The following is an 18923-nucleotide window of genomic DNA, read 5'->3' as shown; positions in this document are numbered from 1 at the left end:
AACTCGAATGAAGACTAAAATGAATGGAGTTATTATACACTTCATATTAAGGAAATCACTGATATAAATACACGTACAATACAAATACTAGTTCAAACTGTATTCCTAAGCCTTTTCTTTCTTTTTTGAAGGTAAGAATTCGCATTAGTTATGGAAGAAAACCAATTAACGTGCTTAATAGGTATGCAAATAAGTTTAAAAAAACCGACGCTCGAACGCAAATTTACTAACGTATAGATGGAAACATAAATTTTCTTTTTTTCGACAGTTGGAGAAACACCAGCAGCACAATTTCTAGGATGGAGATTAAGTTTAAGCAACTCTTTTATAATATTGGTTTCGCAATATGTGTCCAGTGACGAATTAGTTGCCTGGAAATCGACCAAGCTAGGTGCCAATTTTTACACACCAAACATTTTCACTAAGGATATCAAAGAGCTGCCTTCCAAATTGAAATACAACGGTGCAAATACGTATTCAATTGACATTGTGTTAGTGTCTGCAATTTCCTTACAATCTTTCGAAACAACTTGTCGATTGCTGTCTGAATTCACAAGCGATACTACAACTGTGCTTATTAGTACCGATTTTGGTTGTGAGCTGGAACCTGTGGCTATAAGTTATTTCGGAGGGAAGTGCAAATGCGTCATTTCCATTTCGTGCGAAGCCGAATGCAGACAGTTATCGCTTGGGTCATATGCGTTGGTCAACGACGATCAATGCATAATCACTTTGGGACTAACTTATTGTGATGCTAATTTTGAAGCAAATCCGGTTATTCTGGAAAACACTAAAGTGGCTTCGTTGGAATTGCAAGGGACCAAGGGCTCAAATGTCAGCAGGTTCCTTCTTGGATTGACCGTCGCCAAATGGATGAAATCTAAACTGATTTTGGATCCAAAAAAAATGGCATTGAAAATGTGGGAACTGCTTATTCCAAAAATTTCACTCAACATCCTTTCTATCATCTATGAACAATTTGATTATGAGAAAATGTTGGAAAATAAATCTACAGAAATTATTTTTAAAGATCTCGTGAAAGAGCTGCTTGGAATTTGTTTTGCACAATGTGGAAGCAAAATGACTAGGTTTTTGCAAGTAAAATCACAAGGAGAAGAAGAGATTAATTTTGGGAAGATTGTGGAATATTGTAAGAGCAAAAAGCTGCAACTAATCAATTCCACTGCAAATGAACATCCGGAATATTTATCCTTACCATTTGAGCCATATTGTTTCTACCACCGATTCGAATATCCTGCTCAAATTCTTTTGCATCAGCCCATTATTTTGGCCAAAAAGTATGGTGTTTCTTGCTCAAATTTAAATTTCCTATATGGATTTTATACGAGGCTACTGACTTTGAGTGGACTATCTATAAATGGTGGAAGGTGTGAGCATGCGTTGTCAATGTTGGACGGCAGGATTGTTGGTGGTATGAACGTTGGTTCAGGAATTAATAATGGCCAAGATTTTAATGATGGTGATAGCAAGGATGAAGATGAAGACATAAACCGAGTGGACAAAAATGCAAAGGAAGGTTCCTTTATAAGTTTATCGCAACGATTCTCGATGACAAGTCCATTAGGTGCTAATGATCCAGCTTTACCAGCAGATTTAGAAAAGTTGTATTTAGGTGCAGAATACATTAGCAACTGCGACACAAATACATCTGGTGGTCAAAAACGAGCAAAATCTCCGACTAAAGCGGATACAGGCTACGATGATAAACATTTGCCTGATAATATAATACATACATTTGAAGATGAATATTTGGCTGATGAAGATGACTTTTCTTGCCTTGGAATTGACAAAAGAAGCTCAACAAAGCCCATAAAACCTTTAGAAAAATTTGGAGTGGTTGCTGTGCCACATTTCATTAGGAGGTTTTCTGTTAAAAGATCGAGTAAAGATAAATCGAATGATATGAAAAGACCATATACAACAAGCAGTCTGGAGTTGCAATTGAGGTCAAATCACTTCATGTTCGCCAAAGAATACCAGGATTTACATAGACAATTATATTACGAAGTTGAACCAAAGACGCAGTCAGCACTGGACGCAAGACGTCGGAACTATGCTGAACTAGAATCCCAAATGTGGAAAATTAAACATCGGTTCAATATTCATAGAGGAGCACTGCCACGCCCACGAACAAATCCATATGAGCAACTATTGGACCACATTGACGTTTTGAACCGTGGTAACACTGGAGATATTTTGAGATTTACCACAAGTAGATACGGTGGTGTTGATACGTACGATTCTATCTTGAGAGATCAAACTACGATTATGAGCCTTTTAGATAAACGGTGTGCCTACTCACCTCCAGTATTGGTCGATAATGAGGGCCAAGAACGTGATCATGATCGCGATTATCATCAAGATTACGATCACGACCACCGGGGTCATTAATATTAAAAAAAAGTGTGTTGTTAGTAAGGGGTAGGGATGCGCGAAATTCGATGCCTAAAGTAGAAATGCGGTTGTTGCTCAAATGATTAAATCTCCATCCCCAACTCACAATCCTATCACGATAGATGTATGCATAATATGTGCAGCTTCTAAGCAGCAAGGAGTGGTGATAAATACGTATCTACATACACATATATATGTACGTGCATATGCACGTCCTTTTAAAACTCAAAATGAAATAGTCGTAGTAAATCCTTTTGTTGATGCACATCGGAACAACTCGAGACGGAGTTAATGGATATGCTTGATGATAAATGTAGCGATGCTATTGGAAGCATTTCCAATATCGGTTTGGATAATGAGGTAGGCAAACATAAATTTCAGTATGATGACTTCGGGAGCAGCGCATTTTCTGAACCGTTTGAGATGGGATCACAAGATAATAATGACAACATAGAGGATTTTTTGTTCTTCAATATAAATCTAAGCCAGGAGATTAAGTTCGAGAGCCAAGAACAGTATGAGAACACGAAAAAGACAAAGAAACACAACCCGTTCTATGTGCCATCAGAAGTAGTGCGTGAAATGGTCAGGAAACAGGCGTTTAATGACAAAATATAGTTAAGCCTAACTGATTTTTATTTCTCATATTTTATAACGTTTCATATATGATTTTTTTCTCAAATATACGATATATACCTAAATGAATATGCATATGGAAGTGAAGCTGGGGGGTATTACAAATTTGGCTGATGTTTATTGGCTTATAGAATGTTTTCTAAAAGACCATTCTTATTGATTTTTCTTCTCTTCGTTCTGTTGAATGCTAGTGAATTCGCATTAACGTTTGTTGGTATGGCTACTGCTCCGAACGCGATTGGATGGCTTGCCTTCCTGCCACGATTGCTGAACAAATCAAGTTCTACGTTTGCGTCCAATAGTAGTTCTTTCAAAATAAACCACTTTCTTTCTTTTTGTGAAAGTTCTTCGTACTCTGCAAGTAAGTTTTCTTGAATTTTGGTCAGTATATCAATTCTTTCATCATCTGATAAATCAAAGTCCTCTGTTTCTGGGTCCTGTTCCGCTGCATTTAATGTTACAATTTGGTCATTGACAGCTTGTAAGAAGTTGTCGTTCATAGCGTAAAGATTGTCCTTGTACAACCTCGTCTTGAGAGTGCTTATATCAATCTCGTCTTGGTTGGCGTTCGTTATTACATTACCTGGAGAATTTTTTATCATTTCATAATTCATTTTCGATATATCATCTACGGCAACAATGTGTCTTTTGAATGTCGAAGTATTCGTGTGACTGGGAGCAGTTGAGACGGCATTTGCATCGGTGGCTGTAGATGGGGTCGAAGAGCCTTGTTGGTTCAAGCCATCTGCGTTGTGAAATTTCTTGTGATGTGGGTCTTTCTCCAAGAAATCTGGAGTCTTGATGCTTTTGTAATGTTGAGTAGCTGCATGAGCAAATTGCACTTGTTTGTCGGTTGCCAAGAGGTCTTCGAACTTCATTGTTCCGGTTCCATTGAAGGCAGCTATGTCAGTTAACAACGCAATTCCCCCTTTCACACGGAATCCTTTTCTTTAAACATCCTTCTCTTTTACCATGGTTCGTGGTTAGTGCCGGCCTAACAAAAATTTTTCAGCAGATTAAAGCAAAAGATCGAAAAGAAATAGAAAAGGCGATGAGACGTCAAGTTTTCAAATAAAAGAGAGCGTGAGACAAGAGCTGTACAATATGGATCAAAGTGTGGAAGATTTATTTGGTGCATTAAGAGATGCTAGTGCCAGTTTGGAAGCGAAAAGTACAGCGAAAGAACAAGGTTCTTTTCAACAAGAGGATGTTTTGCAGATAGACAATAACGATGATGAAGTAAACATTGAAAGTAAATTTCAAGAGATCGAAGCTAGCCTTAAGAAACTTCCTAAGTTAGAAACTGGATTCGATGCCTTAGCAAAGAAGAAAAAGAAGAAGAGCGAGTTGCCTTCTGTAGAAACAGAAGATGAAAGAAAATCCAACAAAGGCGACAAAGATGATAATGACTGGTTTGCCTTACCAAAGCCAGATGATAATATGCGCCGTGAAGTACAACGAGATTTATTGCTGATTAAACATAGAGCTGCTCTTGATCCGAAGAGACATTATAAGAAGCAACGTTGGGAGGTTCCAGAAAGGTTTGCCATTGGTACTATAGTTGAAGACAAGAGTGAGTTCTATAGTAGTCGTATGAACAGGAAAGAAAGAAAGTCAACTATTTTGGAGACACTCATGGGCGATGAAGCTTCTAATAAGTATTTTAAGCGTAAATACAATGAAATTCAGGAAAAATCTACCAGCGGTAGAAAGGCACATTACAAGAAAATAAAAGAGATGAGGAAGAAGCGCAGGTAAGACAGTATTTTCTCCGCCACCTATTCCATATGGTATTTTGTAAAGTAGTTTAGATTACGTAGAAACATTCAAAAGAGTTAATAATTTGCATATCGTTTAAAAAAAAATCTTTGAAAACATGGTAAACAATTATCGGCTTTTGTACAGGATACGAATTGACAGATATAAAAAGAACAACCGCAGGAAAGGGGTACGAGAAACGAGCCACCTACATCAAAACATACAGAGAGAACCGACTGAAGGTAATGAAACTAGGTCATCGTGAGCAACAATTTTATTTGTGGTACTTCATCGTCCACATTCCCATCACCGTATTCATCGATTCATCAGTGGTCATCCCCGCAAAATGGCAATTAGGAATTGCGCAAAAGGTTGTTAGTGATCACATTGAAAAGCAACACGATTTTCTGCTATCAGAGAAACCAGAATGGTTGTACTGGTTTGTAGTTCTTGAATTGGTTCTGCAATTGCCCCTTTTCGGCTATTTCGTCAATAAGCTCTGGAATCTTAGCGAATTACAAATAAATACAGATAGCAGGCTACAAAAGTGGTTGCGTATCTACGGTTGGAACGCCTCTCTAACTACACTGATATGTATCATCGTTATATTCAAGCGTGGTTACATTCCTTACGATGTGCTAAAAACAAGCTTGTCCATGACCCAGAAGTGTCAATTGGCCTCTGTGTATCTACCCACATTTTTAATTCCTTTGCGTCTATGTTTTGCATAGTCTGTGTCGCTATATATACGGTATTAGTGATTACATAGTTGATTAGTGACATTCGCCACTACTTTATCGTCTAATTATTGTGCTGGATTCTGCCCCATTCTTTTTTTATTTGAAACGCGTCACAAAAGTTTCGCGTCCTTAGGGAGATGGCTGGTTTTTGTTTTAAAATAAAACATAATCCTTGATGTAATTTAGCAAGAGTGTATTTTAGAGGAACAACTGGTTCCTGCCATTCCCTCATCGCTAGATCCCCCTTCTCTCGCACATTCCCTTACTCTCGTTTTATTGCGTTACGTCCACGCACACGCATATATATATATATTAAGCTGCACGTACATATAATATTTGTACACGCGTACACGGATACGTTGGCTAAACTTTTAACTATAACTAAATAACACCTACAACTTACGGTTGGCAAGATCATGCACGAGTACGTACCTCCCAGTCAGCGGCTATTCCATACTAGGCATAGGATAACTAGAGACGATTTGAAAGAAGAGGCCCTACATTCCGGGACCACGGATTGGACAACAATTCTGGACACGACAATAGATAAGGATACTAATCTGATTAGTTACGCTGTCCCCATAATAGATAACTTTGCCATTCCTCGAGCAAACTCTCAGGGGAGTCCAGCAGCCCCCTTACCGAATAACAGATCGACGATATACTCGTCTTCATCTTCATCTGCGTCTTCTGTGTTTTCTGATGGTTTGTTTACACCAAATAACAACAGGAACTCATCGGGATCATCATCATTAGTGATTAGGCCACAAAAAAATTTGAGTGTAGATTCTCTGATTCAGGAAAACAAAAGGAAAATCAACAGTGAAAAAGAGTCGTTATCATTGATTACCAATAATAATAGTGAAACCTTGTGCACTCATACCGATCCATCCATACAAAATTTGATCAAATCAGAAACAAAGAGGAATATTTTAAATTTAAAGTTTCAGAATAGGAATTTATTTAGAAGAGAACTAAAATTGGAAAAATTTTGGAGCAATTTGAGAAGTTGTCATACATCAGATGATGAGAGCGATCTGCTATTGGTGATAAGGAAGCATAACCTATTTTGGTTTGGAATACCGAATGATTTTCGTCTTCCAATATACAAGAGATGTTTATATCACTATAGCGAGCTAGACGAAACCGCATCTTTCAATCAGTATGCCAACAACCCGTTGTATCTAGCTATAAGAAAATGCTGCAATAACGAAGAGCAGGAAACCTTATCTCGGTCCATCTTCATCAATTTGACGAAAAACGTCACTTGGTTAAACAGTCGTTTCAATGATAATAAGGACTATAGAGATGGTTACACCGTTACTGAAGGGAAATTTTACCAGGACTTTCCTAACTTATATTACCATTTGAAGGACAAATTAAAATTGAACGTTATAAAGGATTTCATCAAGCCTGTAATAAGAAATTTTATGATCAACGCACTAAATAAGCACAAATTAGATGGTATTGGTCTAGAGCTTCTAGATATTCTAATAGTGACTGCCTATTATGGTCCGAATAAAATCAATGTTTTCTTAATGGATACATTTATCTTAAACTTGTTAAAACAGTGTCATTACAAGTTTTTTGTCAGTAGTATATCTGAGCTGGTTATTCAAATCTCAAAAATCGATTGCGACTTGGTAATTCTGCTGGAAGACCTAAGGTCACGGGTTAATTTAGATTGACCAAAAAGATAAGGGAAGAGAGGTAGTTTTACTGGAAGAATATATATATATATATATGTATAACGAAATAAATAAATATTCAGGTGAGCGTACCATGGCTAACGGGCGAATTTAATCAATAATCAAATGAAATATTCTATACATCATAGCTAAGCAGGAGGTAAACAAAAGAAAAATTAAATCTCTGCGGCTGCTGTTCAGAACTAAATATTATTTTTATTTTAGTACTTTTAGTATTGTAAAATGTACATCTTGTCCCAGATAGTTCAACTATTGCAACCACACCTACAAAAGAACGCAATAGTGGCCAAGTTACCTGAACATACAAGAACAAAAGCATAAAACTTGTAAAATATTATAATTTTTGAATTTGGTTAAAAATTTTTATACTATGATTGCATTAAAAATACAGATAGATGATGACGCTTCAGAGAGAAGCAAAATATATATGAGATAAAGATAAACGATAGATGAATTTAAAAAAAATGAAAAAGAAAATTTGGAAAAGTGATACTCCTATCTCTTTTTAAACTCTCCTTCTCAATTCCTTACAATATTCACACACATTGCAAGGTTTTCAAATGATTACCATTCAACGTTGTCTGCATTTTCTTCAGCCCATTCAGTAGCTTCAGCTTGACCTTCAGTGACTTCTTCCTTAACTTCTTCTTCTTCACCTTCTTCAGCAGCAGCAGCTTCTTCAGCAACTTGCTCAACTTCTTCTGGGTTTCTGTAGAAGTATAAATCTGGCATGATGGACCATGGTTGAGTTCTGTCGACCAAAGCACCTCTTAGTCTCAAAACTTCTCTAGCCAACAAGTACCAGATTAAACCGATGGAGTGCTTACCTCTGTTGTTACATGGGATGGCAACATCAACGAATTCGGATGGAGAGTCCAAATCAGTCAAAGCAATGACTGGAATGTTAACGTAAGAAGCTTCCTTAATGGCTTGAGCATCTAATCTTGGGTCGGTAACAATAACTAATCTTGGTTCCTTGAAAGAACGGGTGATGTAATTAGTGAAAGAACCTGGGGTGAATCTACCGGCGATTGGAGTAGCACCAGTGTGAGCAGCAAACTTCAAGACAGCTCTTTGACCGTAGGTTCTGGAAGAGATGGCAACAACATCTTCTGGGTTTGGAATGGCAGCAATAATTCTAGCAGCCAAAACCAACTTTTCCCAGGTCTTACCAACGTTGATAACGTGAACACCATCTGGTCTAGCATTGAAAACGTATGGTTCTTGGTGGACCTAAAAAAAGAGAAAAAAGATAATTCATGTTAGTAAGAGCGTTCATTTGTGCATATATAATGTTTCCTTCCATATCTAATAAAGTATCGAATTACATCCCGTGAGTTTCTTTTTTGGAGATATTACCGTTTCTTTGGAGATCATAATTTCTAACGCATTCGAGGAGGTATATTCATGTTGAGTCTTGTCTCTTTGTCCTCATTAAAAAGTAAGCTTCTAATTCTTCCAAATTCGGCAAGTTCTTAAATTCCTCTAAAATTATCTTTAGGTTTCTGAGCTCAAATCATGAACAAATAGGGGACATATTCTTTTCGAGATTATTATCATCTATAGAAATGTATTCGTATGGGATATGTGTACATACTTGAACGTTTCTAGCACCTAAGTGGGTGTTAGCGGCCAACAAAAGTTGGGCATCCTCTGGAGTCAAATCAAAAGTAGCTGGTAAAGACATTATCCTATCAGTATCTTATCTTATCTCTTCTTGTGCTATTTCGGTATTCTAAAATTACACACTTAAAAACTCGCGATTTTTCAATACGAGGTTTCAAACATGATCATATTATTTTTACAGGAACTAGAGTACGTGATGTTCCCTGCCACGAACCTTGTTACTGAGTGTCGCTATCCTTCCGCTACGCTCTTCCAGCTCCTCCAGCGGACCTGCCTCTAGAAACAGTCCCAAGGTTCGGTAGCTGTACGCTGGAGCATCCACCTAGCCCTCTCAACTTTGCCTCGGTGAATTTTTCAAAGTAGGCGGAAAATTTAAAGTAGCGCTACTGTCCACATTATAAGTGATAAAACCTTTTGAGAAATAGGTATTCTTGAGACAGATGCATGGGTTTATTTTTTGTATGTACGGATGTAAACAAATGGAATCATAGGAATGTCGAGAAGCAATGCTAAAGCCCTTTCTGCTATTGAAAAAGAAAAAAGGGTGCAAACAACACTTATCAACTATGCAAATAGTGGCTAGTATGTATGTAAAATAGGTAATAAAAATTTAACTTTAGGGAAAGAACGTGTGGTGTTATCCGTTATGGAAGATTAACACCTTGTACAGCCTCAATTTCATTTTCATTTCCCTTCAAATTTAGGTGGAGGAAAAAGCTAGTTTTTTATTTTCATTTTTGCCAAGCTTTTAATTTCTATATTACCATCATAATACTTTTACTGCACTTGTATCTTCTTTAAATCAAATCATTAAATTGATTAATAACTCCGTTAAAAAAGTTCACTGCACTTTTTTTATTATCATTATCAGCATGGACTTGAAGTCTATCATTAGCTGGTTCAAAGAACATCTTCCCAGCTTTGATGTCGATGTTGACAAACATTTTCGAACTCTGAAAGTACGCAAATATTCTCAGATATGCCTTTTGATTTCTTTCATTATAATATGTGTTATTATACCATTGATGAATTGCTTGTTGTTAACCAACAAATTCTTCAAGATCTGTCACCATCTAAAGCATCATGTTTTCAATAGAAGGTCATGGATTCACAAAACACATATGTATCACAACCAGTCACTCCAACTATGTTTAATGTGCTTTGTTTTCACTTCAATTTTTGTTGTACAAGGCGCTAACGGAGATCTCCTAGAAATCACTAAACGTATGGGAAGAATTTCCGTTGCTTTGATGCCACCTTTATTATTCCTAACGTTGAGACCATCACCATTACCTCACACGTTGTACTTAGCATTATTACCTCTTCACAAATGGATATCCAGAATTGTTGTGCTTGAATCTGTTTTACACACGTGGTTCTATCTCTATTACATGTACATCAATGATACGCTGTATGTGAAAATGAAAAAACTCCCCAACATTTATGGGGTTATTGCTCTCGGCCTTTTCCTACTCATTGCCATTACTTCTATAAGATATGCTAGACGATGGAGCTACAGAGTTTTTTACTATGTTCACTATGTAAGTACATGGCTTATTTTGGTGCTTCTGCATTACCATGCTCGCCCAGGCATCTCATATTATACCACTTTAAATGTGCTCATCTTAACGGGACAGATCGTTTATAGGCTTCATATCTCCAATGTTACGAGAGTTACAATCGTACCCATTTCTTCATCATTGTCTCTTTTGGAATTCCCATTAACCGATTTACCCAAGCGGCCCATCCTACCAGGAGGACACCTAAGGATCAATATTTACCATAGAAACTTCTTAAGGAGGTTACTGTCCCATTTAATACCCTTTCAACATCCTTTTACCATAGCTAGTATTCCAAGTGATAATTTGGTGAGATTAATTATTAGAAACGGGCATTTTCCATTGCGTACAAATGAAAAGTATTACATTACAGGGGCTTTTGAACCTGAGTTGAGTTTCATTTCCAAACCTAGTTCCCCTTTTGACATTACCACAAGGTCTTCCAAGAATCCATTTCGGAACAATTCTTCTGCGCTAATAAATTCGCCTTTGAATTTTATAATAAAGGCGCAAAGAGTGTTTATGTGTGTAGGAGGTTCAGGTATATCCTTTGGTTTACCATTACTCCGTATTCTGAACTTCAACGGTGTAAATGTTAGGCTCCTTTGGGTTTCCAGAGATTATAAGGATCTGGAAGTATTAAACCATTTCAGAAACAATTTTGAAGGTATGGAGATATACATTAGCGGAACCGAAGGCAACGAACAGGACATTGAGATTGATTATATTGACTATCATGATTCTTCTGCAGATATTGATGATGAAGGTAGTAGTATTTCTTCGAGCGAACGACTTGCACAGTTGGGAGATAATTCCATGCTATCAGATGGCAATTCCCAACCTACTGAGCCGAACGAGAACACGGCCCTTCTGAGTAAGAAATCTACCTTGAGGACCCATCAGTCACACAAAACAAATGATATACCCGACATTAATGCTGACGATGAAATAGATTTTACGTATGCTTTTAGTAGATCTAAATCAACGAAAAATACTGCACAGGGAACCCTAACTACACATTCTTCATTTAATGGTTCGAGTGTTTTCAGACAACCAAAAGTCATTGAACCACCTGCCCAAGACCCTTCTTTAGAGGCCCCGCTTAGAAAGATCAGGATTCCAGCAGGTGTCAAGGTATTCTTTGGCAGGCCTACACTTGGCGATAAGGACTATGAATGGTGTCTGCAAACGGAATGTGATGCGGAGACGGATTCTATTCAATGTTGCAGGTGGGCGAACCAAGGCAGAGATCACGCTGAATATTTATCACAAGTATGGGTTCTTGCTGCCGGCCCCAGAGGCTTAATTGAAAGCACAAGAAGATGGGCAACAGATGGTGGGTTACACTTTCACGGGGAAAGCTTTGCATTATAAGACTTGCATGTAGGCTTTTAGTTACGAGGCTTGGAAAATTCGCATTTAATATGATGGTATATCTATAATGTTTCGTTTTGCTTTTACATCTTCTGGCAGGAAAAGGGCCCTAACTGCGATCTTTTCTAAGCAATTTATTTTTCCGTAAAGTACTCCGTAGGCTTTTGTTTTAGTTTTTCCTAGAAATGGTTAAGCCTCACTACGCTTAGTGATGGTTGCGAAAATATGACAGTGGATATTAACGGATATTAACGGACATTTGCTTATTTCCACATTGATTATTGTATATCTATCAAGTTATATGATGGATTATAAAATAAGCATACATGTTCTTCTTGTTACAGATACACGACATTTAGTATTGTACTGCACATTTCTTTCAATAAAGAAATCCCAACAACCCCAATAGAGATTTTCTATAAAAAAGGAAATGGCTGATTATGAAGGTTTTTATGCGTACAAACCTCACAAAGGCGCTGCAATTGCATTTGTTGTTCTGTTTGGGATTTTAATTCCTTATGCCTTGGTACAGATCACAATGGCAATACACAGGAGCAGGAGGTGTATGTATCTTTGCAAGTGCAACGAGTTATCAGAGGAAAATTCCACAGTAACATACTTTTCAGCTCGCAATTTGATGTGGACATATTTTCCTTTCGTTTTAGGGATTATTTTACAGTTTGTAGGTTATGTGTTGAAAATAGTCTTCATCAATAGGCCCGAGATTTCAACCTTCATCGCTCAGTCGGTTCTTTTATTGATAGCACCTTCGCTTTACGCTCTTACTATTTTTATGTTGTTCAGCAAAATGGCACGTCTACTGCTTATGGAGAGACATATGATAATTCCTGCGAAATATAGCACGGTTTCATTTCTAGTGAGTGACATGATTGGGCGTGTCCTGCAAGCTGTAGGAGGTGGGCTGTTATCCTCATGGAACAGCAGGAATACTGGGCGTGTTTTAATTATCGTGGGCCTCTTTATTCAGATATTCTGTTATGGGGTTTTAATGTTAAACCAACTTTTTCTCGATTATAAGATGAAGAGAGCAACTAGTAAAATTCTTCGGGATAGTGACGCATGGTTCCAGTTCAATTATATACTTTTGAGTGGGATAGTTCTTGTTAATGCTAGAACTATTGTCAGAGTGGTACAATTCCTAATGGGCTTAAAAAGTTATATAAGTCAGCACGAATGGTGCCTCTACGTTTTCGATACAGTTCCAATGTTTTTACTACCTTTAATATTCTTAGTCTGTTTCCATGCAAGGAATCTATTCAAGTTGCAGGAAAAGTCTGTAGATATTCAATTAGCCAAGATATTAACAAAGGAATCTGCGTCTGAAAATTAGGCGGTGATAAGGTCATCATCTAAATAGTTTGAAAAAATTATGTACTATTCATAACCAGTCAATCTTCCCTTGGCTTTACTATGGTCCGAGTTATCATAGTTTACGAATATTCATTTTTTCGTGTCGTTTTTGTTTTTGTTTTTGTTTTTGTTTGTTTGATACCCCATGAAAAGAGTGAATAAAGAAGACACTGGGCCTAGGAATCAAGCAGCGTTGTCAAACTACGAAAAATCAGCTACCTTTTACAGTGTGAAACATCATTGGATTCTTACTAAGGAGTTTGAGGTTAGCCATGTCGGGAGAAGAAGAAGTGGACTATACCACGTTACCGCTAGAAGAGCGATTGACGTACAAGTTATGGAAGGCACGTTTAGAAGCTTATAAGGAGTTGAACCAGCTCTTTAAAAACTCTGTTGGTGACGTCAGGAGGGATGATAACATACAAATGTACTGGAGGGACCCCACATTATTTGCACAATATATAACCGATGCTAATGTGGTCGCTCAAGAGCAAGCCATCGTTGCCTTGAGTAGTTTAATAGATGCCTTTGCGCCATCGTCTTTGAAAAACTCACATAATGTCACTTTAATATCAACGTGGACTCCACTGCTTGTAGAAAAGGGCTTAACATCTTCAAGAGCAACGACAAAGACACAGTCGATGGACTGTATAATCTCACTTTGTGGTCTTGATACATCTATTACGCAATCTGTGGAACTGGTAATACCCTTTTTCGAGAAAAAACTACCAAAATTAATTGCTGCGGCAGTCAATTGTATTTATGAATTAATGGCTGCGTTCGGGCTCACAAATGTGAACGTTCAAACGTTCCTACCAGAATTATTAAAGCATGTACCTCAACTAGCTGGTCATGGTGATAGAAACGTTCGATCACAAACGATGAATTTGATTGTAGAAATCTATAAGATTACAGGCAACAATAGCGACTTATTAGAGGAGATGCTGTTTAAAAAACTGAAGCCGATTCAAGTGAAAGATCTTCATAAATTGTTCGCAAAAGTTGGTGACGAGCCACCTTCATCGAAGATGTTATTCCAATGGGAAAAAAGAGAATTGGAAAAGAAAAGAAGCCAAGAGGAGGAAGCCAAAAAGAGAAAGTCCATATTATCGAACGATAATGGGGAATATCGGATGGATAGGGACGGAGATACATTGATGGGAATGGAAACAGATATGCCACCATCAAAGCAGCAAAGTGGAGTTCAAATAGACACCTTCAGCATGCTACCAGAAGAAACAATCCTTGATAAATTGCCTAAGGAATTCCAGGAGAGGATAACGTCGTCCAAATGGAAAGATAGAGTAGAAGTATTGGAGGAGTTTTGGGATAACGTTCTATCGCAGATTAAGAAGTTAAAAAGCTCTTCGCAAAATTATTCCAACTTATTGGGGATATATGGGCATATTATCCAGAAAGATGCAAACATACAAGCTGTTGCACTAGCCGCCCAATCAGTAGAATTAATTTGCGACAAACTAAAAACACCAGGGTTTTCCAAGGATTATGTTTCATTAGTCTTTACTCCCTTGTTAGATAGGACAAAGGAGAAGAAGCCTTCTGTGATAGAGGCTATCAGGAAGGCATTATTAACCATTTGTAAGTATTACGATCCACTGGTCTCCAATGGACGCAATGAAGATATGCTGAAAGATATTTTGGAGCATATGAAGCACAAGACGCCTCAAATCAGAATGGAGTGTACGCAATTGTTTAATGCAAGCATGAAGGAACAAAGGGATGGATACTCAACTTTACAAAGATATTTAAAGGATGAAGTGGTACCCATTGTGGTTCACATCGTCAACGACACGCAACCTGCTATAAGAACGATCGGATTTGAGAGTTTTGCCATTCTAATTAAAATATTTGGCATGAATACCTTTGCGAAAACACTAGAGCACTTGGATAATTTGAAAAGGAAGAAAATTGAAGAAACGGTCAAAACGCTACCAAATTTCAGCATCGCAAGCGGCAGTGGCCATAGCACTATTGAAGTGAATAAACAAACTGGGTCCATGGAAAACAAATTTCTTTTGAAAAAAAGTTCCGTGCTTCCATCAAAGAGGGTAGCATCTTCACCATTGAGAAATGACAACAAAAGTAAAGTGAACCCAATAGGGTCAATAGCCTTGGCAGCAAAACCATCAATGGTAGCCGGTACCAACAAATCGAGAGTTTTGTTAACGTCTAAATCTTTAGCAACGCCAAAAAATGTAGTAACTAATAGTATAGACAAAAATGAAAAGTTAGTTGAAGAATATAAATACAGATTGCAAAAACTACAAAACGATGAAATGATATGGACCAAAGAAAGACAAAGCCTACTGGAAAAGATGAATAATACAGAAAATTATAAAATCGAAATGATTAAAGAGAACGAAATGCTAAGAGAACAACTAAAGGAGGCACAGTCTAAATTGAACGAAAAGAACATCCAATTAAGATCCAAGGAGATTGATGTCAATAAACTCTCTGATAGAGTAATGTCATTAGAAAACGAGCTTAGAAACATGGAGATCGAATTGGATAGAAATAAAAAACGAAATGACACGAATTTGCAGTCGATGGGTACAATTTCATCCTACTCCATACCTTCTTCCACTGTGTCAAGTAACTATGGAGTAAAATCATTATCCTCTGCGTTGCCATTTAAAGAGGAGGAAGACGTAAGAAAGAAAGAAGAAGTCAACTATGAGAGAAGATCAAGCGAGTCCATCGGGGACTTGCCCCACCGCGTGAACTCTCTCAACATACGGCCGTACAGAAAAAGCGGCACTGGAATCGGTAGTGTCTCCGATGACTTGGATCTCGATTTTAATGATAGTTTTGCATCAGAAGAAAGTTATAAACGTGCTGCTGCAGTGACATCTACCCTAAAGGCCAGAATTGAAAAAATGAAGGCTAAATCAAGACGGGAAGGGACAACCAGGACGTAGGAAGCAGTTTCCCTAAACATATAAACTCAATATAAAATATATAGTCTTCAAGCGGAAAAACGCCTGAGCACATGCAAAGAGATGTATCTACACGCCAAAACGCGTGCAAATGATATATCTAAAAATAACGTTTCATACATGTTGGTGTGAGGGTAACAACGTGTGACTGGGTGAACATGCGTTCCGCTGATCTGATGTACAAAGTAAACAACCAAGATAAAAGTAACTTCTTCTCAGTGTATACATCCCCGCGTTTATTATCTATTCTTAAAGCTCTAGCACCTTATACCATACCTTATATTTCTTGAGATAAGCACGATGCACCCACACATTCCTCAAACGTGTAGCTTCCAGTTTTTGGTGGTTCCGGCTTCCTTCCCGACTCCGCCCGGTAAACGCATATTTTTGTTGCCTGGTGCCATTTGCAAAATGCATAACCTATGCATTTAAAATATTATGTATGCTCTTCTGACTTTTGGTGCGATGAGCCTCGTGAAAAAATGAATAATTTATGAATTTTGAACACAATTTTGTGTTGTTACGGTATTTTCACTATGAAATATTCAGCAGAGGATTTTATGCAAATATCGTTTGAATATTTTTCCGACCCTTTGAGTACTTTTCTTCATAATTGCATAATACTGTCCGCTGCCCGTTTTTCTGTTAGACGGTGTCTTGATCTACCTGCTATCTTCAACACCACCTTATTTTCTAACTATTTTTTTTTTAGCTCATTTTGAATCAGCTTATGCCGATGGCACATTTTTGCATGAATCTAGCTGTCCTTGTTGAGCATAGGAAAAAAAAATATATAAACAAGGTTCTTTCACTCTCCTTAGAATTAGATTTGGGTTTGTTCCCTTTAATTTCATATTTCTTGTTGTATACTTTTCTCTATTCTTATTTTGTACTCATAACCTCACGCAAAATAACACAGTCAAATCAATCATAATGTCTGAAATTACTTTGGGTAAATATTTGTTCGAAAGATTAAAGCAAGTCAACGTCAACACCGTTTTCGGTTTGCCAGGTGACTTCAACTTGTCCTTGTTGGACAAGATCTACGAAGTTGAAGGTATGAGATGGGCTGGTAACGCCAACGAATTGAACGCTGCTTACGCCGCTGATGGTTACGCTCGTATCAAGGGTATGTCTTGTATCATCACCACCTTCGGTGTCGGTGAATTGTCCGCTTTGAACGGTATTGCCGGTTCTTACGCTGAACACGTTGGTGTTTTGCACGTTGTTGGTGTCCCATCCATCTCTGCTCAAGCTAAGCAATTGTTGTTGCACCACACCTTGGGTAACGGTGACTTCACTGTTTTCCACAGAATGTCTGCCAACATTTCTGAAACCACTGCTATGATCACTGACATTGCTACCGCTCCAGCTGAAATTGACAGATGTATCAGAACCACTTACGTCACTCAAAGACCCGTCTACTTGGGTTTGCCAGCTAACTTGGTTGACTTGAACGTCCCAGCTAAGTTGTTGCAAACTCCAATTGACATGTCTTTGAAGCCAAACGATGCTGAATCCGAAAAGGAAGTCATTGACACCATCTTGGCTTTGGTCAAGGACGCTAAGAACCCAGTTATCTTAGCTGATGCTTGTTGTTCCAGACACGACGTCAAGGCTGAAACCAAGAAGTTGATTGACTTGACTCAATTCCCAGCCTTCGTCACCCCAATGGGTAAGGGTTCCATTGACGAACAACACCCAAGATATGGTGGTGTTTACGTCGGTACCTTGTCCAAGCCAGAAGTTAAGGAAGCCGTTGAATCTGCTGACTTGATTTTGTCTGTCGGTGCTTTGTTGTCTGATTTCAACACCGGTTCTTTCTCTTACTCTTACAAGACCAAGAACATTGTTGAATTCCACTCTGACCACATGAAGATCAGAAACGCCACTTTCCCAGGTGTCCAAATGAAATTCGTTTTGCAAAAGTTGTTGACCACTATTGCTGACGCCGCTAAGGGTTACAAGCCAGTTTCTGTCCCAGCTAAGACTCCAGCTAACGCTGCTGTCCCAGCCTCTACTCCATTGAAGCAAGAATGGATGTGGAACCAATTGGGTAACTTCTTGCAAGAAGGTGATGTTGTTATTGCTGAAACCGGTACCTCCGCTTTCGGTATCAACCAAACCACTTTCCCAAACAACACCTACGGTATCTCTCAAGTCTTATGGGGTTCCATTGGTTTCACCACTGGTGCTACCTTGGGTGCTGCCTTCGCTGCTGAAGAAATTGACCCAAAGAAGAGAGTTATCTTATTCATTGGTGACGGTTCTTTGCAATTGACTGTCCAAGAAATCTCCACTATGATTAGATGGGGTTTGAAGCCATACTTATTCGTCTTGAACAACGATGGTTACACCATTGAAAAGTTGATTCACGGTCCAAAGGCTCAATACAACGAAATTCAAGGTTGGGACCACCTATCCTTGTTGCCAACTTTCGGTGCTAAGGACTACGAAACCCACAGAGTCGCTACTACTGGTGAATGGGACAAGTTGACCCAAGACAAGTCTTTCAACGACAACTCTAAGATTAGAATGATTGAAATCATGTTGCCAGTCTTCGATGCTCCACAAAACTTGGTTGAACAAGCTAAGTTGACTGCTGCTACCAACGCCAAGCAATAAGCTATTTAATCTCTTATTAGTTAAAGTTTTATAAGCATTTTTATGTAACGAAAAATAAATTGGTTCATATTATTATTACTGCGGTTTTGTTTAGACAACATCAGATGAGGCGTCGGAGGGCCTGTTGAGGTGGACTGGATTAGGCTTAAGGCT

At 38.2% G+C, this 18923-nt stretch overlaps 12 protein-coding genes across 12 annotated transcripts; 10 read left to right on the top strand and 2 right to left on the bottom strand.

The window, feature by feature from the left end:
* Positions 1–150: 150 nt before the first annotated feature.
* On the top strand, positions 151–359 carry SPAR_L01100 (uncharacterized protein; the record flags this gene model as incomplete). Its single annotated transcript, XM_033911940.1, has 2 exons — positions 151–181; positions 238–359. The coding sequence occupies 2 exons, from the start codon at positions 151–153 to the stop codon at positions 357–359; spliced, it is 153 nt and encodes a 50-aa protein (XP_033767831.1).
* A 514-nt stretch (positions 360–873) lies between these two features.
* OSW2 (Osw2p) lies at positions 874–2412 on the top strand (the record flags this gene model as incomplete). Its single annotated transcript, XM_033911939.1, has 1 exon — positions 874–2412. The coding sequence occupies one exon, from the start codon at positions 874–876 to the stop codon at positions 2410–2412; it is 1539 nt and encodes a 512-aa protein (XP_033767830.1).
* Positions 2413–2706: 294 nt separating this feature from the next.
* On the top strand, positions 2707–3033 carry NRS1 (Nrs1p; the record flags this gene model as incomplete). Its single annotated transcript, XM_033911938.1, has 1 exon — positions 2707–3033. One exon carries the CDS (start codon positions 2707–2709, stop codon positions 3031–3033), a length of 327 nt encoding a protein of 108 aa, XP_033767829.1.
* A 143-nt stretch (positions 3034–3176) lies between these two features.
* On the bottom strand, positions 3177–3929 carry IES3 (Ies3p; the record flags this gene model as incomplete). The annotated part of the gene is made up of 1 exon (XM_033911937.1): positions 3177–3929. The coding sequence occupies one exon, from the start codon at positions 3927–3929 to the stop codon at positions 3177–3179; it is 753 nt and encodes a 250-aa protein (XP_033767828.1).
* Positions 3930–4155: 226 nt separating this feature from the next.
* FCF2 (Fcf2p) lies at positions 4156–4809 on the top strand (the record flags this gene model as incomplete). Its single annotated transcript, XM_033911936.1, has 1 exon — positions 4156–4809. The coding sequence occupies one exon, from the start codon at positions 4156–4158 to the stop codon at positions 4807–4809; it is 654 nt and encodes a 217-aa protein (XP_033767827.1).
* Positions 4810–5054: 245 nt separating this feature from the next.
* EMA19 (Ema19p) lies at positions 5055–5540 on the top strand (the record flags this gene model as incomplete). Its single annotated transcript, XM_033911935.1, has 1 exon — positions 5055–5540. One exon carries the CDS (start codon positions 5055–5057, stop codon positions 5538–5540), a length of 486 nt encoding a protein of 161 aa, XP_033767826.1.
* Positions 5541–5965: 425 nt separating this feature from the next.
* On the top strand, positions 5966–7237 carry MLO50 (Mlo50p; the record flags this gene model as incomplete). Its single annotated transcript, XM_033911934.1, has 1 exon — positions 5966–7237. The coding sequence occupies one exon, from the start codon at positions 5966–5968 to the stop codon at positions 7235–7237; it is 1272 nt and encodes a 423-aa protein (XP_033767825.1).
* A 585-nt stretch (positions 7238–7822) lies between these two features.
* Positions 7823–8945, bottom strand: RPS0B (40S ribosomal protein uS2; the record flags this gene model as incomplete). Its single annotated transcript, XM_033911933.1, has 2 exons — positions 7823–8491; positions 8856–8945. 2 exons carry the CDS (start codon positions 8943–8945, stop codon positions 7823–7825), a joined length of 759 nt encoding a protein of 252 aa, XP_033767824.1.
* Positions 8946–9756: 811 nt separating this feature from the next.
* FRE8 (putative ferric-chelate reductase) lies at positions 9757–11817 on the top strand (the record flags this gene model as incomplete). Its single annotated transcript, XM_033911932.1, has 1 exon — positions 9757–11817. One exon carries the CDS (start codon positions 9757–9759, stop codon positions 11815–11817), a length of 2061 nt encoding a protein of 686 aa, XP_033767823.1.
* Positions 11818–12247: 430 nt separating this feature from the next.
* On the top strand, positions 12248–13168 carry SPAR_L01010 (uncharacterized protein; the record flags this gene model as incomplete). The annotated part of the gene is made up of 1 exon (XM_033911931.1): positions 12248–13168. The coding sequence occupies one exon, from the start codon at positions 12248–12250 to the stop codon at positions 13166–13168; it is 921 nt and encodes a 306-aa protein (XP_033767822.1).
* A 292-nt stretch (positions 13169–13460) lies between these two features.
* Positions 13461–16127, top strand: STU2 (Stu2p; the record flags this gene model as incomplete). Its single annotated transcript, XM_033911930.1, has 1 exon — positions 13461–16127. One exon carries the CDS (start codon positions 13461–13463, stop codon positions 16125–16127), a length of 2667 nt encoding a protein of 888 aa, XP_033767821.1.
* A 951-nt stretch (positions 16128–17078) lies between these two features.
* Positions 17079–18770, top strand: PDC1 (indolepyruvate decarboxylase 1; the record flags this gene model as incomplete). Its single annotated transcript, XM_033911929.1, has 1 exon — positions 17079–18770. One exon carries the CDS (start codon positions 17079–17081, stop codon positions 18768–18770), a length of 1692 nt encoding a protein of 563 aa, XP_033767820.1.
* Between the last annotated feature and the right edge of the window lie 153 nt (positions 18771–18923).

This window comes from Saccharomyces paradoxus (genome assembly GCF_002079055.1).
Source record: "Saccharomyces paradoxus strain CBS432 chromosome XII sequence".
Lineage (NCBI taxonomy): Eukaryota > Fungi > Ascomycota > Saccharomycetes > Saccharomycetales > Saccharomycetaceae > Saccharomyces > Saccharomyces paradoxus.
The sequence above is the reverse complement of the archived record's forward strand: the minus strand, read 5'-3'. Positions and strand labels throughout refer to the sequence as shown.